The 26,471-nt window shown below is 36.3% G+C and overlaps 1 protein-coding gene across 1 annotated transcript in view; it reads right to left on the bottom strand.

Annotated features, from left to right (window-relative positions):
• AK5 (adenylate kinase 5) overlaps nt 1-25,637 on the bottom strand; it is a 95,846-nt gene extending 70,209 nt beyond the window's left edge. Inside the window, exons 1-5 of the mRNA XM_010582532.1 lie at nt 25,457-25,637; nt 24,298-24,465; nt 17,929-18,098; nt 17,708-17,821; nt 4,200-4,391 (exon numbers count right to left, since the gene is read on the bottom strand). Coding sequence (XP_010580834.1) covers nt 4,200-4,391; nt 17,708-17,821; nt 17,929-18,098; nt 24,298-24,465; nt 25,457-25,625 — 813 coding nt within the window. The 5' untranslated portion in view covers nt 25,626-25,637. The remainder of the gene's footprint in view (nt 1-4,199; nt 4,392-17,707; nt 17,822-17,928; nt 18,099-24,297; nt 24,466-25,456) is intronic.
• Between the last annotated feature and the right edge of the window lie 834 nt (nt 25,638-26,471).

Below are 26,471 nucleotides of genomic sequence, written 5' to 3'. Positions count from 1 at the left end.
TCAATAGTAGCCTTGGCTTATTGGGCATGGCTGGGTACACATACCAATTGTCATGTCAGCACCTGAGACCAAATATAACAATATTCTAATATATTCATCTAAATAATTGCTAGATGGGAGGAAGGATATGGGAATGGATTAAACTGTGTTCAGGACTAAGTCCTCTGCTAAAAATCAGAGTACTTGCAGATCATCTAGGCACTTACATTTTCTCCTTTTTATAATTTAATCCCACTAACATCTTCCCCCCCCAGTAATCTGTGGCTTAGTTATTGTCTAGATAAACAATAGATAATATTCTAAGATTTTTTAAAAGTTACTGTTACAATAAATGCCAGCATATACATCTATTTATATACTCCATGTCCAATATTGTCATATCTATTACTATTGTCTTGATACCTTCTGAAATAAAATTTGACTTAAGTAAAGTCAGGTTTTGACTTGTTAGACCTACTGACAGATTGCTAAAAAGAATTTGAAACACAGACTGTGTGTTCATGAAAATATCAGATATTTACTTCTCTTTCTTAATTATAATGAAGTTTACAGATCTGTTCACTTTGAACAAAAATAAAAAATCTTGGATATTCCAACTTCATTATTCCAAAGGAGTTTTTCAGAAAGGACAGAGTTATATCTTCCCATTTCTTAGAAGTGCTGTAGGTTGGGCCCTCACTTCTTTCCTTCAAAACAGAAACCAGGATCAGACTCTGAGAGCAGGGATACCATGCACAGACTGAAAACATAAGGCATAAGAGCAGCAAACAAGTACAAGCTATGTACTGTATAAAATTATCAAAAATCAAGAGGAAAAAAAAAAGATGAAAGAATTACACCTAAGCAAGATCTGAAATGAAGAGCATGTTTTTTAATTCTATTAACTTCACCAAAATATGTTAAAAACAGTATAGAATAACTGCTGGAGCAGGAAAATTAATATTCTTTGGGAATTTTGATTTTTATTTTCTTGCTTATGCAGTGTCTAACAGTAGACTATAATTATATCAAATGTCTACTCATTAATCTTATTTAGTTAGATTTCAGTGAATTTTTGTTTTCTCTTTTGGTCTGTGTATTGATGAAGAAAAACATATTTAAGTAGATGTTTAAAATTTGAGTTGTGGTTCTAAAATTATAACTCTCCGTAAGACAAATGGTTCTGTTTCTTTTCCCTGAGTAGAATCATGATGCTGGGTAGAAGAAATGTCTGAGATTTAGAAAATTGAATAGCAGTGACAAGGTACAGGTAGGGATTTAAGAAAAACGTAAATCTTTTTTTTTCCTCCTGGTCAACATTGACCTTGCCTGATCTTGCCTCAAGGATTCACACCTCTAGGAATTAGGCTAGTGTAATTCTATTTTATGCTGTTCTAGTTCTTACACTGCTTTCATCCGCATAGTATTTCAGTGCCTTCCAGGTTCAACGTTATAATCAGCACAATGAATGCAGTTTTCTTCCTCGCTTCCTCCTTCTGTAGGGAAATAGCATGCACAAGTGCATCAAATGTATGTAGAAGTGTTAATATTACATGTGTATTATACAGATACATACTAGGAAAGGCAAGTTGAAGATACAAGGCTTCCACCAGGAGAAGGTGGTGATGAGGACTGCCATGGTTCTTGGATGCTATGGCTTTCTAAGAAAACTCTGTCTTTTCCACTGATGGAAGGCTATGAAAAATTTTTTTTTTTTTTTCCAAAACCAAAAGAAAGCTCAAGTTCATCAATGAAGAAGACAATGGGATCAAAGCCATCTGGAGTAAGAAAACATCTGTTATCTCCATTGATGTTTGCTTACAGGAATAGGACAGAAAGTTGGCAGAAACATTTCCCATTGGACAAATGAATTTCTAACACAATGAACATATGAAAAGAAATTATGTTGTCAGAAGAATGTCAAAACTCTACAGATAATGCTGATCTATAAACTGAGCACTAAGAAAAAGAACAAATGGTGACAAAATAACCATTTTTTAAAAACACTTTTAAAATTTACAACTTGGTCTAGTAGTATGTAGTTTTATATGTGGACTTAGCATATGTTTCCTCTCTTTCAAGGTCATGTGGTTTTAAAAAATGCCCTTTTGTAGAAATTTACAGTTGCTTGCTTGCTCTGGAGTATGCATGCTTAATCTCTATTTATTATTCCTTTCCCAGCTACTCCTTTTTCTCATTCATCCCCCACCAACTTAGTTGCCTTAGGTAACTGCAAAATGTATCTTCCATATGCAATGAAATCCTATGGAAATGAGGTCTGCCATATATATTCTTTACCATCTACAGAAAGGGATCCTTTTATCCACTGGCCATGAAATTACTCATGCATCTAGCTCTCAGGGCTTGGCTTTACTCATGCATCCTGTTTTTGCAACAAGCGAAACGCAACTGCACTATAGCAGCTCTAATGACAGGTGAGCAACAGAGTCTCCCTTCCAAAGTCTAATTCTCTTCACTTCTGCACCAATGTAAATCTAGAGTAATTTCTAGATCTCTATGAAATTATATTAACATACTTTGAGTAGATACCATATAGTTAAGGAGTAAATTCAAATCTTACAGATTTTTTTCATATTAAAGACTTTTTTGACATGTTGCCAAGTCAGTATTTTCTGCATAGGCTGTTTCCTTGTCCTGTAGTCGACACTAATATAAAGTTCACATGTCATGTTACCATTTCCATAGCCATCACAAACATCTGATTTCTTCAAGAAGGAAAGAGCTATCTAAGGTGAATACTGCAATTTAAATTATCTTTAGAACTCTCAAGAAACAGAGCTAAAAAGTAGAAAATGAAACCTCAATAGGAAAAACATCTTCTGTTTTAAAGGTCTCATCACAGAAAAGGAATTCTATCCAGATGTCTCACATGCTTTATCTACAAAGGCACATTTTCCCTGAAGAGCTAAGTATGCTTTCTATAGGAGGAGCACTTGTAAAGGCTATAGAAATGTCACAAAATACACACTCCCTCAATAACAAAGAGCAACTTCCAAGAATTCCAGTCCTCTCACCTCTCCAAACAGAGTTAATCAAAATCCTCAAACAGAACAGATACTCTCTGGAGAAAACAGTGTAATAATTTCCTGGGATTTTCATTCTGAAATTCAGACAGATGTTGAAGTGCATTATTAAGGCTACCAACATCATTAGATGACTTTGCAATTAAGGATGCTTTGGCCCATCATCAGTCTGACCAGCACATAGAATTAGTCATACTTGCCGTGAGGAGAACATACCAATGTGAACTAAGTTATTTAGGCTATCAAAAGAAACAAAACAGGCCATCTGTGCTCTCATGGTACCATATGTGGTACCAGGTTCTGTGCACTATTACAACCAGACATGGTCCACAATTTAGAACATGTCAATAATTCAACCGTTGTCAACTGCTCATTGAATTTGTCATCATTAAGCACTTAAATACTTCAGCAGTACTTGCTAGCCCTACCTCCATAAAGTAATTCTGGCTTTATTTATGAATGCAGATTTTGGTGTGTTCTGTGTTTAGAGATAGTTTCTCTTGCCCCAGATATTGCAGAAATCAGTATTCTTACTGATATCCAAGTGGTCTATTTACATTGCAATTTTCTTGTCATCAAAATTTTTATCTGAAACATTAAAGCTTGTAGGTGACCACATAATAAGGCATATTTAAACGATGATAAGATAATCTAAGGACTTTTTATTTACTGGAGTCAGTAAACAGCCAGATATATTTATTCCTTGAAGAACCTGTATTGATTTAATCCAACTCAAGATATGCTTTCTGTTAGAATGTAGGTTTTTTCTGCTTTCCTCCCCTCTCAAGACAACCATCCAAAAAGTACATGACTATTTGCAAGGGATGAAATTGCTGGCACTGGAATAGCAACGAGTGTTTCAAAGCAAGGTCTTCTTTCATGCAAGTAATTTCTGAGCAAAGGATTTGCAACTAGCTGGCGAAGCAATTTATGCTTGCAGCAAAGAATTGACATGGTGCTTACCACGTCATCTACATGCACATCGATTTTGCTCTGTGTTACTGCATTTTGCAGAAAATACTCTCTCAGCAAACTGAAAGTTTGTTTTCAGTAATCATGGTGTATACCTAAAACATAATTTGACTCATCTAGCCTATGGTAAAACAAAAGGTCTAAGAAGCCAAGTATAACCACAACAACAATTAAGGTTTCAGAGATATATAGTAAAGGACTTACTGTGATGATTAGCCCTTTTTCCTGGAAATATTTAACCAATGGGATGGCATTCTGCTTGAAATTCATTAGTCTTCTTTGAGTGGCTTTCAGGTTATCATCAGGTCTCCCTTGCTGTTCAGCACGCTTCAGTAACCTTTCTTTCAGCCTTTGACTGGAACATGCCAGAAACACCACCAAATCTGGGGTACAGATCTGTGGAAAGAGCAATTCAAGAAGTCTGTGATTGAGTTGACTATCCAGCACTATAGGACTCAGCAATTCCATTATTAGGTGAGGCTCAGATATCCTACATTTGCAGAAGTTGGGAGTTGATGAAGTCATTCATTTTCTGTTGTTTTTTTAAGGAAAATTTGTAGGCTTAAGAAGGGGCTTGTTTGTCTTATGTGAAGGCTAGTGAATTTGTTTCACCTCAAATGTTAAGGAGAAAGTTTAATGAAAATTTTTTACCTCACCCCCAAAACCTTCTGTAGACTGTGTTCATCATTTGAATTACCAAAAGGTTCCCCTAGATAAAATTAAAATCTTCTAAAAGAGCAAAATATGAATATCTCATATTCTGCAGGAAGATGGTTGTATGTTTTCCATCTAAAAAGTCTTTAAGTAAGGTGGTATTTAAAATCCAGCAGCCACTATGAAGCTAACTGTTGCCTAGGACCAGATCAAAACAGACCTGTTCCAAGATCCACAGTTTCTTATAACATTTTTTCTGTTTCTCTAATCTCACCCAAGCTTCAGTGCACTTTTCAGGAGATTAGGTGTGGCAGCTAAGAGGATTTTAATTTCTGCTATCCTTTTTGGTCTGTGTTGTGAGCACCGTTTTCTGTCACACCCATCCCTGCTCTAAAGTTCAGGAAGTACAACCTTACAGCAATGAGAAAAAAATTTGGGGGAAGTTTAGCTCTTTTCCAGTTAAATTCAAGTTGCCCTTATGGCCTTCAGTGTTCCTCATAACTTTTGGTTACTCAAGCTATCAAACAGTTACAGAACTGATACCTCTGGTGCTTGAGGTGGGGAAAGCAATCACAGTCCCACTTTCTTAGGAATGCTGCTAAATGTTCACAGGCAATCTTCAGAGGTCACCACTATTTAGTACATGTGGTGGAAAAAACAGAAGTCACAGAATCATAGTATCATTTAGGTTGGAAAAGAACTTTAAGATCATCGAGTCCAACCACAAACCTAACACTGCCAAGTCCACCACTAAACCATGTCCCTAAGTCCCACATCTACACATCTTTTAAATACCTCCAGGGATGGTGACTTAACCACTTCCCTGGGCAGCTTGTTCCAATGCTTGACAACCCTTTCAGTGAAGAAATTTTTCCTAATATCCAATCTAAATCTCCCCTGGTGCAACTTGAGGCTATTTCCTCTTGTCCTAAAGTCGCTCAAACACCTGAATTCACAGGATTTAAAAAATGGGGCTACAAGCCAACTGTATCCTGGGCTGCATTAAAATAAGTGTGACCAGCAGGTTGAGGGAGGAGATTCCACCCCTCTGCTCTTGTGAGACCCCACCTGGAGTACTGTGTTCAGCTCTGGGGCCCCCAGCATAAGAATGACATGGACCTGTTGGAGCAGGTCCAGAGAAGGGCTACGAACATCATCAGGGGACTGGAGCACCTCTCCTATGAAGACAGGCTGAGAGAGTTGGTGTTGTTCAGCCTGGAGAAGAGAAGGCTCTGGGGAGACCTTAGAGCAGCCTCCCAGTACCTAAAGGGGGCCCACAAGAAAACCAGAGGGACTTTTTACAAGGGCATGTGGTGACAGGACAAGGGGTAATGGCTTTAAACTGGAAGAGGGTAGGTTTCAATTAGATGTAAGGAAGACATTCTTGACTATGAGGGTGGTGAGGCACTGGACCAGGTTACCCAGAGAGGTTGTGGCTGCCCCATCCCTGGAAGTGTTCAAGGCCAGGGTGGATGGGGCTTTGAGCAACCTGGTCTAGTGGAAGGTGTCCCTGCCCACAACAGGGGGCTTGGAACTAGATGATCTTTAAGGTCCCTTCCAACCCAAACCATTCTATGATTCTATGATATGGTAAGTGTATATTAACTGTATTCATAAGATCTGATTTTGTTCTTTCCTCCACCTTGTTGTTACAAAGAAAACTACCTCTCTTTAAACACTCACCTAAAAATCTTTTTCTCACTAGCTTAGTGTTGCCTTTTAAAACATATTAGAATCCTCTGTAAGAAGCATTTGAGATAAAAACAAACCCTATTGTACTGTGCAAGTTTTTATCCGATTACAGATTAGAAAGGGTTTATTTGTTCTCACATACAACCACAAAGTCATTTCTGCTGGCTTTACTTACCCGAACAAAAAAGTTCATACTTTAATTTTAACTAACATTAGTAAAAAAATTAGCTTACTATTCTAGAAATGACATAATCTAGTTACATTACAAATGATGGTGGATGCTCAAGAATGCTAAAGAGACATTTTTCTCATGATGTTTCCTATCTAAGGAGTAATTTTGTCTTTGTTCAGCTTGATACTATGTAAATTTGATAGTCAAATTTGAGCTATACAAAAGTATCACCAAAACATCTACATGTATTCTAACTACTACTGTGTTAAGAAGGAACTGATTTGTATCTTTATGTTCATTACACAGTTGTTATTAATACATTGCTACTGAGGGCCAGAACAAACCAATTATGCTTCTGAATACTCTCTATATCTGGGTCCCTCTACCCAAGGATGTTAAATTGCCTAGAGACAACCACTAGACTGAATAGTCAAAACTTCACAGGTGGACAATCTGGAAAATTAATAACCATGTTTAAAAAAAAGAAATCCCTTCTAGCTAGGTTTCTGTCATTTGAGGAAATACGACCTGAAGTACAGTCTGGCCTTTTCTCCTGGCAGTCTGAGCGCAAAAAGGTTCTTCTGAAATCAAAAGAAACAAATACAGCTTTTCAAAATTGGGGCGATGGTCATTAGCCTTTACAAAGGAGGTCACTGGCAGAGTAGGATATGGAGATGAGGAAGTAGAAAGTAGCTAAAAAGCAGAGCCATTTTCAAACAATAAAGGACAGTCTGATAAGCAGCACTAGCAAGCAGGGTGGTGGCCTCTCTATCATCACAGAAAATTAAATAGGGTTTTAAAGAAAATCAAATTATTTTTTACGCACATTGTAGATGATTGGAGACATGAGGACACAAACTACAAACCAAACCCCAAAAATACTAATTCTGGTAATTTTTAATGAGTATCTATTAGATTTTGAAGCAGTTAACCTTGTCATCTATTTTTTTTTTTAAATAACTGCCAGTGGGAGAGAAGCTCTCTCCTACCTCTAACACATGTACCTCAATGTCAACAAAACCAGAGTACCTTTCCTCCCCTTTTCAGACTATTCTAAACACATAATTGACAGTTATTCTGTCCTTTCATGAATGAATTATGACAGTTAATTTTACTACCAGATAATAGCTTTAAGGCACATAATTATTCACACAAAAGACTATGAAAGTACGTTTCTGTGTTAGACTTTCATGCAATATGGACATTATTAAAAGTAGCTCTGTTAAATTAAGGTTGTTTCATTAGTAGTAGAAGCATAATGAGGAATTTGGGAATTTAAAGAGCATACAGTAGTAAAGAAATCCAAATTATGATACAGATTCTGAAAGAAAATGCTACAGATTTCAAAGCCTTTTAGGTCATGGAACACTAACTCACAAAAGGGAATGGCTGATGCACATTGCTGTGGACTGAGCACAGAGACATCTCAAGTCCCAGTGTGAATATCCAGCTGATTGGAGCTCCCTAACATACATTACACAGGGACTCAGAAATTATAACTGCAAATCAGGGATCTAGTAACGCGAGGACAAAAGCAGTTTGTACAAGTGAGTAGCTTTATTTAGTATTTCCACTTTGTGGATCCTAATAATAGTGAAGAAAGATGGTAAGATATCTTTAGATGCTCCAAGCTATAGCTGGCCTTCTCCTCACTTTCAACACTCACTCCCAAACATCTTCAGGACTAGCATCTACCACGTATTCAGGTCTGTGACATCATACCAGACCTCCTCAAGTGTAGGACTTAAGCTTTTGCGTATCACATAACTTCACATATAGCATCACACCTTACAGAGAGTACTTAGAATAGATAGATCGCTCATCAAATTATTAGCCCTAAAGGAAAAAGAGGAAGGAGACAAAGGGAAGGTCTCCTTCTGTTTCACACAAGCATGAAAGTGCAGCTTTCCACAGTCAATCTCAGTTCTTTAAAGAAACTGTGGCTGAGTAAGTGCAGCCCCACAGCACGGGAAGAATCTGAATGCCACCACGACACCATCAGCTGTGCAGGTTCTCATCTGCCTAGTTCCCACAAACTGCACTGGCTTCAGGGGTCAGTTCCTTTTTAAGAAAATGGGAAAGCACACCCTGGGCCTAATTTTCTTTTTTTCTAATTGTAAAATGAGGATAATAATGAGGTACAACACAGTAATTACTGTGGAAAATTAAGTAATGAGGTTTTAATTATTTCCTATTGCTTTTTAAAATGGAGAGTTCTCTACAGGAATCGAGTACTGTCATTCTTAATTTTTTGACTAGTAACAGCAACAATACAAAAGACTGTATCTTTAGGAACTAAAACTATTTTTTTCTGACACTCTGGCTTTTATAATTTGAAATACATTTCACTCACAGAAATAAAATGTCAATGAAAACAATGGTTTCAAATTCTCAGTTCAAGAAGCCTAGTTTCAAATGAAGTATTGCCTAAAAGGTTTTCTGTAGTACAAAAAAAAAAAGTAATTCAAGCATATTTGAGGTAGGAATACAAAGCAGATTCTGATTATGTGATGTCCCTTTGAATTCATCTTTTACCTGCAGAATATGCATCTTTATCATCAGAAAGTAGCTGAAAACCATTTAATAAACATAAGCCTTTGCCTGGTTTTAGATGCACAAAAGAGTAACATCTCTTCTCTATCCATAAGTATACAGACCTAATAGCACTTAATATATTTCTCCTACATGCATTTACAACCTGCAGGGTAAACCCTTCAAATGCTATTGAAATTTCACTCCTGTTTTCATGAACCACTCTGTTTCCACTTACCTCAGCTGCACCTGCCTGCAAGACATGCTTATAAATACTTTAACTTGGAATGTAACAGGCTAGTGTGAACATATGGACATCTGGGATTATTTCTCTAAAAACATATCTAGTTCTCCTACATAAATATGAGTACAAATTGCTTTTTTCTAACAAAGGAAAAGGGTTTTTTACGACTCATTTGAAAACAAACCTATTTTTTAAACTCAGAACTAACTGTTGTTGAGTTTTAGAACTAGGGAAGAAGTTTTATTCTGAGACTCAGCTTGTACAAAAGGTGTACAGAACCAGCACAGACTGAAGAACTGGATTCCTTCATGCTGATTTCCCATAGCATGCTCATCTTGTGCTGAATGCAGAGGGTCTTATCCATGTACAGAAATGCATGTGAGGAAGGACTGTGGGGCTCAGGGGAGTGAATTTGGCTACTTACTAACTGGAACTCAGCAGAAGGGAGAATCTTTGCCTATGGGAAATGACAGGTTTCTGGTTATTCACAACCTTCTGAATTTTAAATGAGACAAACAGCATATGGCATCAACTCAGAATAAAACTGGTGGGTACATTCTCTCATTTTTTAGAATAATATTTACTAGTAAGTAAATCCTACTCTCTTTGGGTCTGAATCTCTTTCCTAAACTGGAACAAGGAGTAAATTGAAAGTAATTGCATGCAAGTCAGTGGTGTTATTGACATAAAGTAGTATTAGGTGGAAAGATGCTCTCTTCTCCCTGGGGATATTTTCTACATCTCCTCTTGTTGGTGAGAGTAGTGTAGTTTTTTGCTAGAAATTAGATGATTACACTCTCGTTATTCCTCATTAGGCAAAAGACAAAAATGCTCTGTCTCTTAATTCCTGGTATGTTCTACTAGACACTCCTGAGAAAACTTAACTGACAGCTCATGAACAATTGTCATTAATTTAACAGTGAATTTACTGTAATTGGTAAAGGTTACTAGCAAGCTAGTTTACGTCCATTGTATGGGTGCTCTCCCTTGTAATTACTGGTTTGCTTTTCATAGCTCCATCTCTGCTGGTTACTAGACTGTTTGCATATTTTTTTCTTGTTTTACAAAAGCTAAATCATGAATCGTGTTGTCAAAGAATGAATACTGCTGATGGAATTTTTTCTGGTAACTGCTTTTGAACTGTCTTGACACTGCCCAAAAAATAAGCTTCCAGCAAATTGCCCAGACTACATAATTAGGCCCCCTAATAATCGACTGAGAGAGGCAGGTGTCTTTAGGGAGAACTGATTCAGATTTTCACCCGTGTAGGGCAGCTAGTAGACCAGAATCGCTATCTGTAAACACTAATGCTAATGCTACAAAGAAAGGTCTAAGCGGACCTCTGGTTCAGAACTGCTCAGCAGACACTTCCACCTACTCTGAATTCAGAACATCAGGTCCTCTCCTGAGTGTTAAGGACCAGCAAAGGATGAGCTCTCCTTTGGCTAGTTTGGCTAGCAGAGAAGAGCTCTTGCCCAGAAAAATAGGAAACCTGAGGTCTAGGGTCTCTTACCCAGCAGAAAATTGAACCACTGCTTGCCTTTGCCCAGAGAGTGCTCTAGCTTCCAGGAGAGCAGACAGACAACGATAAGACTATTCCACAGGCTTCCTGCTCAAGCTTGGCTTTAAGAAAGCAATGTAAAACTCACAGGGCCGAAGAGAATGAATGAGAGGAACCACAGCAATGCAGACTGCTGATGTGCTAGCCCTCCCACTCCTCATACAGATGACTGGGTACATACATCCAGTAGGGGACTGTACATGAGGCTTATCAGCTGGGAACAATGAAGTGGAGATTTGGGAAAAGGGAGATAGAAATTGAGGAGGGAATGAAATGAAGAAGACACATAGACCATGATACAGAAAAAACACCTTTACCAGAACAAAAACCTATTGCAAAGAACAGATCCTTTCCCCTTAAGAAGATTCACAGAAAGGTTGCATTCACTTTCCTAGTTGTTCTGGAGCCCACACTCTTGACCAGTGACACATCAGGTTTTCTATGAGAAGCTCTTTGCAGAGCATGAGCTTGGCAGTCAGACCGCCATAGGTCAGCTGGCCACAAATACCTATGTGAAACTTCGAAGAGACTGCAGACATCATTTCTGCTTGGAAGTTTAAGTAATGGACTTGGAGGAATAGTACTGCTGTCCGTAGCCTGTGAGGCTGTGGGCATCCCAGCATCCTATATTGTGCCATCTACATGTAGCTTGTTCTACTTTAGCACAATTAATTCCCATAATAATTTTTGTAAGATAGGTATTTGGGAGTTAAAAAGTTAAGCCAAATAGCAGCCAAGATGAACTAGTTATTCTTTGTAGGTGTAGTGCATTTATGAATATTCTTAAGGATACTTTAAACAAAGAATCAGATATAATTTACTGCCTCTGTTTATTATTTAAATTAAGATTTTACTTCTACAAATATCATCTTGTCACCCAGGCCATATAACACAAAAATATTTTTAAGATAATTTCTACAAAAATAGTCTTTCTCTTTCATCAAGGAATTAAATTATGTTCATTAATGAATATTCCTTAGTTCCTATACCTGTTCAATATTTCATTTCACTATTAACAAAACTTACAATTAATATATTTTAAGCAAACTTCACCTGTACTTACTCCATTGAAACTCACAAGGTTAATATTGGTGAAGGAATTACTGAAATCAGAAGGGAAGTTATGCATGAATGACTGAAAGCGGGGGAAAAAATACAAACCCAAACCAAAGCAGTAACTGAAATTAACTGGAAAATGCTGAAGTGAGAAATTGTTTCTCCTGGGAAGGGTAAAAACCTATTGCCATGTGAGAGATTACACAGAAAGTCAAACTGCAGTTTCTTCTTCACAAGTCATTTGAGTTCAATACACCAGTCAGAGGCATTTCATTACAGTGTTACTGGAGAGGAAGATATTTAGCATGCTGGTACTGTAGATGACTTGCTGAATTTCAAGCTGACAGGTTAATGGTAAATAAACCATTTTCTCCTTGGCATTTTCGAATGTGTGCTTGGAATCTAAACACCTTTCTACTATTTGCACTCAGCAGAGATCATGAATACCTTAGAAATTTGTGGTTTAGGATAGCTTTACGCCTAGGCTCAAACTGAAAGGCTAAATAAATCAGTATTAAAGATGTGCTACTATGCAGAAGGATTTCAAAATTATCAGAATGCAGAAATTACAATATATTTAAAACAAATATATAAAGTGGAAGTTCTATTTGCTTTTAAGACATTAAAATTCATGTTTTCATTTTTTCTCCACAACCATGACTTCTTGGAACTTTGTTTTAAAGTGAGAGCTGAGATTCTCATAGTCACATGACTTCAGGGTTTTATTAAAAGTACCCCTATCAAAAGTATTGGCAGTATTGACTCTGCTTTCTGGAATTAAGAAATGAGAGTCAGCATTTGGCAACAATCCAAGACTTCCAATGAGAGAAGTTGTATGTCATGTATTCAGTTTTCGAAGAGAAAAATACAAGCCTTATTTCAACTCAGATACAAAGTTCAAAGAAAACTGAGAGAAACTCAGAGAAAACTGCAGTGCTCATGGCTGTGAGTTCTCACAGGCTGCAATGAGTCTGCAATGAGTAGCTGACCATTAAGAAATGAAGCTGGTGTAAGTGACCAGAATGGCAGAGTTGCTGCTAGTTGGCAAGCACTGCTGAAAATCTGAAAATATCACTGATGACATCTTAAAGACTTCTTTCCTGCTCAAAAGATATGGATGATAGGAACAGTGATATTAACAAAACTCAGTAAAAGAGAGGGGAAAAAAGCTTTAATTCAAATGTGAAATTCCTCAGATGTGTAAAGTGCTTTTTAATCCACTTATTCCAGATTGACATTATTGCTTGGAAGCAGTGTTTGTTACTTCTGGTTTCTAGATCTGAGCAGAAAGAGGAATACTCTAAGTGCTGCAAATGATTTATTGCTTTATCTTAGGCACTTTAGTCATTGAGATGCAATGTGTTTTAATACAATTCCGCCTAGCAACACATTGAGAACTTGCTGTCCACACAAGAGCCTGGCAACATAATAAGGAAGAAATCGTCATCTTCTGCTATACCTATGTTTGGGAATGTTAGCACAAGTTGGTTTGCTTTGACTCGTTTACTAAAAATAACATTTTTTCCCAGAGAAAAGTTCAGCTTCTGGATTAGTCAAAGGGATAAAAATGTGCTGGTAGTACCAAGAGCAATTACAAGTGAAGCTCAACAAGAATTCATTATCATTGTGTATTTCTATACTACAACATGATGCAGGACAGGTACTGTAACTAGAGTTCAGACATGTGTATCAATTTGATTTTTTCACAAAATGAAGAGATTATGAAAGCTCAAATAGTGTCAAGTATCAGTAACAGCTATGTGAGCCATAAAACTGAAGGAATTATTTTAGCATAAATAATTTGTTACATTAAAGATGTCTACAAACATGGCACAGCCAGATTTTACATGCGCTTGCAAAAGAAACCAGGCATCTTAGCTGACCTCCTCCTTTTCTGCTACTAATATGGTGAACCATTTCCAATATAAATTAGTTTATCTTTACAATAACTCAGCACAGTTCTTACCGGTGAAAGCCATGTAATAATATATACAAAAAGGTTCAGTAAAAAGCATTCGGGGAACTATAGTGTTAGTGTTTGGGAGCAAGACAGATTTTATGCCCTTTGTGTCTTGCCTTTCAGTTGTTCATCACCTACTGTCCACAACATGCACTGGTGGAGAGAAGGGAGATGATGTGGCTCAGACCAAAAACCATACAGGCTCTCTCCTGGTCCACCTTTCACTGACCACTGTGGCCAGCTCACATCTAGTCCAAGTTTTGACTTCCTGGTCCTTTATGTGACATTGGGTCCAGAAACCTTCTTGACACCACTGCATCATGCACCACAAAGAGGAATAACATATGGGTAACAAAACAATATAGACTTCTTACGATCAATGAAGACTAGACATGCTTTCCTGAACTAAAATTATGTTAGGTTTTTGTAGCCTGTTTTGCTTATAGACCTATTTTCCTCACATTTGTTCAGCCCCTGTTCCAGCCTTACCTACTCTCTCAATATCTTGTATTACTCATCTCTGTTTCCATTCAGTTTAATAACTTGTCCTTCACATTCTACTCCCACAATTTATTTTTGGTATTACTACATATATTCCTGGAGTTCATTTCTGTCTGTGTAAACAATGGCAAAGGAGAAGTCTATATAGTGGAACATGCCACTTTTAAAATGAATGCTTCTTTGCTTATTTCAAGCTTCCAATACGCATCCCAACATACACAAATGACTAAGGATAAATGAACAGTCACCCTTGTCCCTGCTACTCATTCCTCCCACTGGCATCTACTCTATATCCTATACGGCTGAAAGAACTGAGAAAGCCAGCATATTCTATTTACCCTTATACAAACTTACCATCATTATTTTAATTTACATCATAAAATCCAAAAGTGTTCTAGCTGCTTTATGGAACAAATAATAATATAAAGTCACTGTTCGAAAGCACACAATTGTATTTTAGAACCCTTGTAATCAAAACAATTAACAGCTGCAAAGGGATGATGAATGAGGGAGAATTATTAAATAAATAGTAACTCCTACTTCATGCATTTTTTGGCAGTTTCCCTAAATGTAACCTTTAAAATGGCTTGTGACATACAATCTTTTCTACTGTTTCAGGTACATAAGCATTAAAGGGACCATCTGAAAGAATAAGTATTCACCCATGACAAAATTAATGATAACAATAAGAATTAATTCTTTATTCAGAACTTTTTATCAACAGATCTGTGTTCTACAGAGGATGTCTTTGTAAGAAAAAGACATATGTATTACAGAATAATGTGATTTGACTATTTGCATTTTGTGGGATTTCACCATTTCCTTCAGAAGGATATTCCATTGCTTTATAGATCTTCTAACTATAAAGTGTCTTACTATTTAATCAAAACTTTCTTTGCTGAAATTTCAACTAATCATTTCTCATCTTGTCACTTTTGGCTGATGAGAACAATTCTGTTTTGTCCTTCTACACACTGCTAGCAAGAAAGCTATAACATTTCTAAGCTGTGGAAAACACCCATAGCATCTTTAATAGCAGACCTACACAAATTATCACAGCAGTTAATTACTGAATTCTCCACAACTCAGTTGCACTTCCCATTGAGGGATCTCTGAGTGACTTAAAAATGTTAGCACGTTTAATGTAAATAACCTGACATGCCATGGATTACTGTCAGTCTCATCCTGTGAAAGAAGATGGGTGCCACATCTGCTGATAGTCCCCCTTCCTTACCACAAGACCTTCCTACTTATGTGTGTAGCATTATGGCTTACTAAACAGAGAATTTTAAAGAAACAACAAACATATTTTATTTCTTTAAAATATAAATCCGGGATAAAACACTGAATATATCTCACTGGATTAAACAGATGTTGAAATATATATGTCCATTGTACATTTATTTCCGTGGCCTTAGATATGCTCTTATAAGAGGTCAACTGTGAAGAAAGGTGAAAAAGGGGGAGCCTAAACAGACCAAATTTTCTTTCCTATGCTCCTATAAAAGCTCTATGATTCCTTCTTTCCTTTCCCATATTTATTTTAGAACAGATAAGATTGAAGGGAGGCCCTACGTGAAGTGCTCTGGGATTTTTTCAGAGACTCAGATGGTCATCTATCTTTCAGGCAGAATCAGGCCTTGAGGAGTATGATATAGCAAATCCCATTAGACTGGAAATGAAGGAATTCTCTGAGAATATAGTCAGGACTAAAATGACTAAATCCATCCTCGCTTTTCTCTAAAAAAAAAAATAAAAAATACCAATCTACAGCATCCTTGAAGCAAGAGCACATACTCAAAAGGAGCCAGTTAGTCAACAAGAACTAACCAGGCTGGCAGAGGGGAATATTTCAGGTTAAGTGAGGAAACACTGTGAAAGCGTATTAGAATGGTGCAAAGGGAGGGTTCAAACATATCTGAAATATAGTGTCCATCTTTCTCCCCTTCTACCGCTCAGTACTGCCTGAGCTTTTTCTATTACCTCCTGGACTCCACTTCTTAGTGGTATTACTAATGGACCCTATGATAGGTACTCAAGTGTTGGTTAACTGGTTTTCCTTTCTAGAAGGAGAATCTGACCCTAGGATAACTCAAAGCACTTAATTTAACTCCTATGAGTTCTTCCAGATTCACAACCGCCATTCTTTCATCAAACACATCAGCACAAAATTATAGCACCATGAAATGCACTTAAGTCACACTATCACATAATATACTGGACAAAAAAAATAAGGCAAGGAAACGACCATTAAGCCTAAATTTCTGCTGTTTCATTTATAAAATAGTCAATCTTCTCTTTTGCTAATTACAAGGAGATAGAGCTGGCAGTCATTGGCTATTTTCTGTAATAAACTATTTTGTCTGTTTTCTTTAATTTCCTCAATTCAGTCTTCTAAATTTTGCCCGGAATAATACCTTATAAAAGCACACTAATGAAATGCCTCATTAGCTGCTTTCTTTTGTTACTTCTGTCTTGGCAATGCCACTTAGAATTCAAAGTACAGAAACGGTAGTACACCAGCAATTGTGAAGGACTTTGAAACACTCTGCATGAAGGGTGCTCTAAAAATTCAGCACTGAAACTGCAACCTTTACTTGTGACCATAACTGTTATGTTAACAGCGCTTGATCACAAAATGACATAAACTGTTTGTTTTTCCACTGAATTTAAGTATTTTTAGATTAGTTTAAAATAAACACATGAAAACAACATGTGAATAGAACTTGGGAATACAGTTTTAGCTGACTAAACCTTAGAATTGTAGTTTAGAATAACCAAAATTATCTAAATTTCTAAAAAAAAAGCATAATTTCTGGTTTACAAAAACTTGCAAAACATGGGCAGTTTTAACCCTTATTTTATTCTAGTCTTTTCAATGCACTGTAATAAACTTGAGATTAAAAGTGCTGTGAAGATACACATTGATTTAAGTATGTTTCTCTTACTGTAGATTAAATTGAACAAATAGATATGGAAATATAATGTCTTCCCCCTTTCTAAATCACTAAGATACAAACAATATTAATTGTTAGAATTGATGTTATTTTCTTCTTCATCTTGAGAGGGTTTTCATTAGAGAGACAAGAGGCTTGGATTATTGGTTATATTACCACATTGCCTTTTTACATAATATTCTGTCTTCAGACAGGATGTAATATAACGTAAACCAAAAGAATAACCTTTTATCAATCTGTAATTACATACTTGCAAAGATTTAAAGAGCAATGCTCAGTTAGAAATAACATCTAGTCTTTCTTGGAATCTGATTGATGATTTCAAGAAGCTTAACTGTTGTAGAGATATGTAAGTTATTTTAAGAATAAAAACAATCTCTTACTTGGTCCTCAAAGGAGATCGCCTGGGCAACATCTCTGGGAAATCCATCAATCACTATACCCTCTTCATCAGGGATCTGCATTAATCTCTGCTTTATCTCAGTTATGGTTGTTTCCTTTCACAGAGAAAAGAAGTTATTTAATATTGTAAAGGAGCTTTTCTTGATGATGCACTTAAATACAGCATGTACAAAAGTAAACATTAACACAGGATACGCTGTACCTGAGGGGCCAGTTCTCCAGTAGTAATTATTTTAGCAATTAGACTCCATTTTCTATTGCTGCTTGTGCTGTGGATCTTCTTCCTCAACAATTCACCAACTGATATGTAGTTAAATCCATAACGTTCTGCTATTTTCAAACTCTGTGTTCCTTTACCACTTCCTGGGCCACCTATTGGTAATTATAAGCAAACCATTAAATTAACCTTTGATCTGAAGTACCCAATCACATGTGAAATCTTTGCTATGGGCACCAATTTTCCAACCATTATTACAGCAAATCTTGTAGTTGCTTGACTTGTTACCAGCCATTAGAAATGGTTCTCATCTACCTGATCATAAAGGTAACAGTTCGTAAAATGAAGTAAAAAAAGAAAACAAAACCAAAAAACTACTTGTGAATTAAAAATAAACACAGTCTTTCAGGCTTGACCTCATTTTAAAGCTGTTCCTGGAAAGGAATTTTTCTTTATTTGTAATAGAGGAACAGACAAATGAACTGGTCCCTTCCTGAACTCTGTGAATCCAAAGATAGAGCCAGATAGTCTGAAGCGTATTCATGTTAGAAAGAATCGTACTTGGTTAAATAAGCCAATTAAATCAATGGACTAGTCATGAAATGGAACTAATAAAATCTGCTCCTAAACATGCTTGCATGAGTTTCTGAGGTTTTCTAATTTTAAAAGACAGAAAAATATTAAATAATCAGCTGAGATGTTTCCATAGTGATTTGGTACAAGGACTTTTATTGAACCACGCATACTTCTGGTATTGATGCTTGAAGCATCTGATAGAAACGCAATTTGTTAGGTTCAGCTTGCTAGACAACTTAAAAAATAAAGAGACCCTTCAATATAGCAGGCAGTATACATATCAAAATCACAGAAAACAGTTACATTAAATAGCAGGGAATGCTGAAGTGAAGGTCAGCTGGACAGCAGAAGCAAGAATGCATGTAAAAAAAAATCAGACTATGTCTGAACTAAAAGGAGACTTTATGATGTGAAGAACAGAGAAACTGGAATCCAGTAGGTAAAAATAGGGAATTGTTTTGTTAAAAATAAATGTTTATATAGAGAAAAGTGTATGTTACTGAATAGCATAACAAAGCAAAACCAAAACAAGTGGGTTTATATTAATTCCCAACACTAAGTAGCTATATTTTGGTGTATTGTGTATGAGAACACTGAATTTTATTTCAACAGACAAAAAATTAAGATTTGTTAAAAATATATGTTTTCTATGAACTTTAAAAAATACAGTAATGCAATGAAAGTAAATATGAATACAATGAGCTGCTTCTTAGCAATTGTCTAACTCTTTCTTATATTACCATATTATTATTCTTATATTACCGTATTATTATTCTTATATTACCGTATTATTATTCTTATATTACCGTATTATTCTCATAAATAGCTTTTAGGCATTTATATAATTAATACATATTTGACTGCAGGATAAGCTTTGCAGTATTTCTTCATCTATGGCTATGACACGCTCTGTGTAACCAGGTTCAAACCTGTGCCCCAATACTGCATGTCAGAGAGATTTCAGTGTCACCAGTAGTCACTAGGAACTCTTCTGTACCCCTGACGCTGTGATAGTAACTCTCCACCTGGCCTTTGTAACTCAGATAGGGACACATTTGAAGAGAATGCACAGGGAAGCTTGCATATTGTTAAGGAGTTCCCATACCCTGCCCACAGTTTAGTTATACCCTTGGGAAAAAAAAAAAGGGTTAAATCATTATCCAATTAGTTTAAATTATGCTTAAATCAAGCCAGGTTAAGACAAATGCAAATACAAGCATTTATCTGTAACGTCCAACTAGTCAATACAGCTACAGGTGTTCATAGAACATACAAGCAAAGAAATGAAAGAAAAACTGTGTCTTATCTCAGTACAGTAAGGTTACAACTGAAAAATATTTTCCCATCATTCAGTTCACTTGCTGTTTCTCTCCTAAAAAGGCACATGCTTTCTCTCTATCTTTTGGCAGATTATGTTAGATTTTACAGCTATTCCTCCATTTCAGTTCTTCTAGGTGATCTAGATGGACTTAGTTTTTTCAGCTTGAACTCCTTCTTTCATAGACAGTTTAGCTATCCTCTTTGTTAGAATAAAGGATTTTTCCCTTTTGTAGATACGCAAGCATCTGATATACTAGGAATCATCTCCTCCACTAAAATGGCTACAAAGCAATTCTGCTTCGGCTCTCCCCACTCCCTTTGATGGCACGCTCAGCCTTCCCCCATGACAAATGCATTTCACCAAACCTGATGTTGTGTTTGACTCCTGGATCAAAAACGTACCTGATACTAATGTTCAAACAAAACAGTTTACAGTTTATTACAGGCTCTTGGTATTACTGGAATGATAGTAGGCTTGGAGTAACTGATTCCCAGTGTCTTTTCTCTTACGCAGACAAAAACAACAGCACAAAGAAGTGCAGCTAATTGTTCGATGATTGCTGCCAGTTTGTATGGAGCAGATTTTGCCAGGTGAATGGATTACTACTCATTACTGGGACGTCGGTTCGCTCTGTGTAAAGATTTCCATAAGCAACCCTCTCTCTATATATAAAGCCATATACTGCAATCTAATGAGCATAACATAAACAATGTATCTTATATATGTGTGTGTTTATACATACGTGTAACATTTATTACTATGAATTATGTGGTTTATTTACTGGCAATAACCCTAGCTACTGGAAAAAAGGGGCGGTAGGTTGTGACTATGCTTTGGAGCAAAGGGTTTATAAAACATACTGGAGCCAATGCTGTGCTTAATTCCTGCATATAGAAAACTTCAAAGGAAGGAAATTCAGTTTATTTCCCTGGAGACTCAAGACGAGTTTGAAACAGACTATGTTGCACCCCAGAAACAATAAAGATGCAAAACATATATAAGTAACATGTAGAAAATTAGAAACAGAAAATTTAAGAAGGAAAATAGTATCCGCATTCCAGCAGAGATACAAAAGATGCCAGAAAAACAGAACTGCTACTTGAAAAAACATCAGTCTTTGTAAAACCGTAAAATAACTGAAAAAAACTTTTTGAAACTAAGTAGGTGATAGACTTTACACTCCTGTTAGGAGTGCCATTAAAGAGAATCAGAAAAAAAATGTGTAGTTTGGCACTTCTTCCAATTTGAATCGCAAGCAGAAAAAAACTAATAAAGTCTTTGCTTTCATGTTCATAAACTTCTCATACATTTTGTTTTTCTCAGTCCAAAAATACCCCTTTATAGCAAGCCGGGATTATCCATTTACAATCTGAGGGGAAACATTCAGGTAATAAAATAAGAGAAAAGTGACAGGACAAAATTACTTCCCACAGCAAATTGTTATAATTTATTGAACTATGTATCCATTCCTGACTCTTTGATAAATCATACTGACAAACTGTTCAGAAGAAAGGAAAATCAAATCATTTTTGATTTTCATTCTTTTCACTTATTCTGAGATTATACATTATTCAAGAAAAGCTTGATTATCTTACATATTTCTTAGAAGATGTCTAGACTAAGGAACATTTGTTGCATCTAAAATTATAATTGCTAACTGGTTTCAAGTGAAGATTTGTATGCCCCAAAAAGTTTTCCTAAAACAGTTGTTTTAATCTAGTTTTGTCAATGGAAGTTAAAAATTTCAATTTTGCTTATATTGTTGCAGATTCAAAATAAATTAATGTAATAATAAGATTTCTGAAAAGACTTATGATTTTAAGATCTAGCTGTGGACTGGATTTAACAAATCAACAGGCCAGCTGCCTGCTGACAGCACTATCTTTGATCTATCCTTTAAACTTTGATTATAAAAGGAAAACATACTCTTTTAATATTAACTAATATTTTTAATCAAGCGCAGTTTAAAAACATACTGAACTATGGGGCTAATGACACCAGATAATTCATTTGTTAAGATCTTTGTATTCAGGCTGTATCAGTAGTAAAAATGTGTTTGTCAAAATACGTTAGGAAGCACATTTTTAAACACAATTTAGTTTCCTAGTGTTATAATGCCTTAGAAACTTAATTTTCCAGTGATTCATGCGTGTGCCATCCTGGCTGGTTCCATCTGATTTTTCTAAAATCCAGTCACATACTCGCTTTGCAGCTTTATAGCTTTACATTTCACCAGAAGACTTTTCTGCAAACACAGGAAAAGAACAAAACCCCCACCTTTATTAGTGAGTTCTCTTTTGCCTTGCAGCTGCCTGGTTCATTATAAGGGTGATAGATTTCATAAAGCAAAGAAGTTGTAAAAACCTTTATGGAAGCATTAAAAAGATCTTGGGCTTCTGCATTATTAAAGAAAAGTTCACCTAATACGTGGAGCAGAAGACAGGTCTTTAACTTCTGTTCATTTCAGTCCCCAACAATGAATGGGACCAGTACCATCTGAGCTTGGCAGAATGGTTAGTTATCACTAGTTAGACATAAACACCTTGCTTAACTGAAGTTCTCACCAGCATTTTATGCAAAATGAAAAATATGCAACGTATTTTTGTGTATAATATTTGTATCTTGAAATTAATAGTACATTTTTTTCATTTTGTCTCTTTCATTCAGTATATTAGTTATTCTTTTGTTCTTTCCAGTGTGTGTTTTTATGTGCTTTCTCAACAGAAAGTTGAATTTGGGAGAAATTTTTGTGATACTATACAAAATTGGTCAATAGCTGCTAAGCTACATATAGTATTGTGTTTCTATCAGACCACACTATAATAGATAGATTCAGAGAAACTCAGTTGGAAATTAACCCTAAATAGCCTTTGTAGAATGTTTACAATGTTTCCTATATCTATGGGAGAAAAGAATAGCTCTGTAAAATCCCATGTCTGTTCACTGGATGCTGGCATTCAAAGATTTCACTTCAAATACCCCTGCACTCAGTTCCAGAGGTGAAAGGCAACCTCTCTTTATCTCACCTAGATCAAACCTTCATTCATCACTCTACTGCAACAGAGCTACATGGATTTCAATGCATTAAGAGCCTTCTGTGGTCACTGAAAAGGAGCCAGTTTTTCTCCTTTATGAAAAGGAAGGCTAGCTAATTAATGAAGATGAAAGAAAGGCATGTGTTATTTCTCCATCTAATGCAAGCTTCATAGTTCAACAGTGCATGGAGAAATCTGCATGTTGAGATTTGTAATTCTGAAACAAAAGATTAAGAAAATTCAAATGCCTAAGCAATTCTTTCAGCATATCACAAATATCTAAAAAAATGCCTGTTTTTCTATTTTCAGTATATTCCAATATCACATTTCCGAGAACTGCTGGATGCAGGGCCTAGAGGACGTGCCGTTCTTAGGGATCCCACTCTATAATACAGAGAGGACACTTCTCTTCTCTTCTACTATACTACATACTATTCTCTGTTATGGAAGCAATATCTCTCTTTAATATGAATAAGGCATTATAGACTAAAAATGTGATTCTCCATCACCTGGAACCTGTGCTGTAACTATTTAAACAGTCCAAAGAATCAGAGAATTAGGCCTGGCAGTAAAATTTCGAAAGACAACCATCCCAGATGACACGGAAACTAACTCAAAGAACTTAAATACAGAAATAGAATAAAATGCTGATCTAGATTTAAACTGTAGCTATTTCTTCATAAACGGTATGCTTGTCTGAGGCTAGAAAGTATGAGTTGCTTAGAAAGGACACTAAACAGCACACAAGAGAGAACTTGGGGAGAAAGCACAATTAACTAATGCTAACTGATCACTCACTCTCCCTGGCGTTGGCACAGGATTCATTCGCCAAATAGATCTAGGGATTAATTTATCAATGCAATGGACTAGTGACCACGTACGCTCACTCCAGCTGGACATACCAATCAGTTTTCAAGGTTCTAAATATAGAGGACAACAGTTCCCTATCACCTTTTTGAGCTGGCTTATCCAATATTTTTAAATAACCTTTTTTGTGAGCAGCTTTGAGTACTTCTATGATAGTGTTTTAGTTCAGATCCAGAGCACACTTTGGAAGAGCACTTTGGTTCACATGGTGGAGCTGTCTTGAAATGCACGAACTGGGTTTTTTTTAGATTAAATCGAACTGGCAGATGTGCTCCATAAGCAAACCATAAGCTCTCCAGCTGCTAGCAGGCATCCAGTCTACAGAACATGGCCACGTGTGCTCACTGTAACCCCTAAAATGCTTACAGTTGGGATGCTATATCTTCAGCACTAACAATTTCACTTTCTGATACACTCTAATTGGGCTGCACCACTTGCTACAGCAGATGGAAAAATTGTATTTAAATACATATAGGCATTCAAGGTATTTGCAGAACAAATAAAAAGGCAAAGTAACAAAGATAAAATCTTGTCAAAATGACTCTGCTTTCATACCTATGACAAGGATAATTTTTGGTCGAGGTCTTGCAGGATCAAATACGTCATACTCCTCAATTAGCTCAGCAGTTTCAGAGAGGTCAGTGTCACTTTCTATTGAAAACTGTTGGATTGGAGGGAGTCGGTCATACCGTCGGTAGGGGAAGTTAGAATTATCAGGCATCACTGTAAAATAGTAAGATAAACTGGGAATTGTGGAAATACACAGAAAACTCAAAATCTATTGTGTACACAGATTTAAATAAGTATAATAAATAAATATAAAGTATAAATATCTCCTAATTTTACAATGTGCTTGCTGTTAGTATATTAAATATTCCTTGCTTCTATTTAGCTGATTTATTAAATTGGAACCACTAGGAGCCAGTTTTCTTTGGTGTTTTTTTACAAGCACGTCAGCTTTTCTGTGAAAATCTGCCCATAGCACCCAGAGTTCAGCAGTGGCCTCTCACCAGAAAAGCCTTGTATTGCGCAGATAACCTGTGCTACTAAACAGAACTCTTGGTGATACATGTTGTACACAGCGATAGAGATAGTATTCTTGCTAATTAGTTTAATGAAATGCTGGATGGCAAGGAAGAATAACTATGGCAACTGAAAGATGAGCTAATTACTCTTTGTTAGCATTACAAATAAAATAATTACAGGTATTGGTATGACATTTGCTTAGATTTTATAAGATGCACCTTTTTCTAAGAGTTTATAATTTACACTGTATTTAGTAAATGAGCATATAGCTCCAATATAAACTAGAAAAACAACCTAGTGTAACTGCATTGAAGTTAGTATGTACGTCACCCATAAGGACCAACTAAAAATATAAGCCAACTGCACTGAGTCAACTTTGCCCCTGTCTTTGCAAATGTTTTAGGTAAGATAGGAGAAACCTCTCCACTAATGTGTTAAACATTTACACACCAAACATCCATCATTAGGCTGCAAAATGATCACAATTTCTCCTCCTGCATAGCATCCGTTATGGGAGAAGAAAAACAAATGCCAAAACACAAGGAAACAGAATCCTTGAGTCCTTTGCCTAAGGAAAAGTAGAATGAGACATGATCTGCTATAGAAGTACATACAAAATAATTCAGTAGTGGATGTAAAACCACCCACAGTACAAGAAATATAATCATTTTTATACTTAATACATTACCATTCCTGAAAAAAGACCTCCTGGATTGTCCTCCATTGAGTGGAGGCAGGGTCTTCTTTTCTGGGCTGACAAAAGTGTCCCATTTCACTTTTTCTGACCCTCCAAGCTCTTTCACCTTCTGCAAACAGCTTTCCAGATATTCAACTGGGTCATCGGGTTTGTAACACATTAATCCATTCAACAAACTCTGCAATGTAAGATCAGAAATACACGCTATAATGATAGATGTCAGGAAGAAACAAGCACTTTTATGTTGAATTTTACTTTACACAGAGAAACCCCATATTCCTTGTATATTCAGACTACCCATTTCAAGCCAATGCGTGAGAGTGAGGCCTGCAAAAATTGTACAGTTGTGGTTTGCCAATGTCACAAAAATGATTCAGAACAAGAAGCTCGTGGCTATGTCTTTATATTTGTCTGTTTGCACAGTAATAAAACCTGAAAATAGTAAAAAAGTTCCCTACATTTTTCTTAGAACGACTACTGGCACATATATGCAGAGCAATGCACAACCTAGGTAGCCCCCAAAGTTACATATTCTGCATAGCCTATTAGATCACTAAAACGTATCTTTTCCTTAAAGACCAGTGCACCCACAAGTATCTTATCCATATTCTTGCGTCAACGCTTACACAAATAATGAAAAAAAGACTTTTAACAATCACAAGAAATACTCAAATACTGTCTTGATCAGTATTGGGAAAAAAAACCCAAACCCAAAGTTCATAGGTGCTTCCAGATTTAATTGGCCAAAAATTCCCAGCCATTAGAAAACCCCTGCCTACAGTACTAATTCTGTTCCCATCGCACCTATGAGCATTATGGGGAGTGTGGAAGAAGGAAAGTCAGGCTCTCCTCTGATGCATGGTAATTGATTTTCCTTGACAAAGTGATACGTAAGTCACCATCTCACCTCTCCGCAAGACAACTGCATCCAACCTTCTCTTTAACAGTAAATGTCTTCCAGGATTATTTCTGTTCCTTTGTGCTTCTCCTAATTTTTGTGCAAATA

The sequence above is a fragment of the Haliaeetus leucocephalus genome, unplaced genomic scaffold (assembly GCF_000737465.1).
Source record: "Haliaeetus leucocephalus isolate CR32 unplaced genomic scaffold, Haliaeetus_leucocephalus-4.0 Scaffold848, whole genome shotgun sequence".
In the NCBI taxonomy this organism is placed as follows: domain Eukaryota; kingdom Metazoa; phylum Chordata; class Aves; order Accipitriformes; family Accipitridae; genus Haliaeetus; species Haliaeetus leucocephalus.
This window is presented reverse-complemented; position numbering and strand designations above follow the sequence as displayed.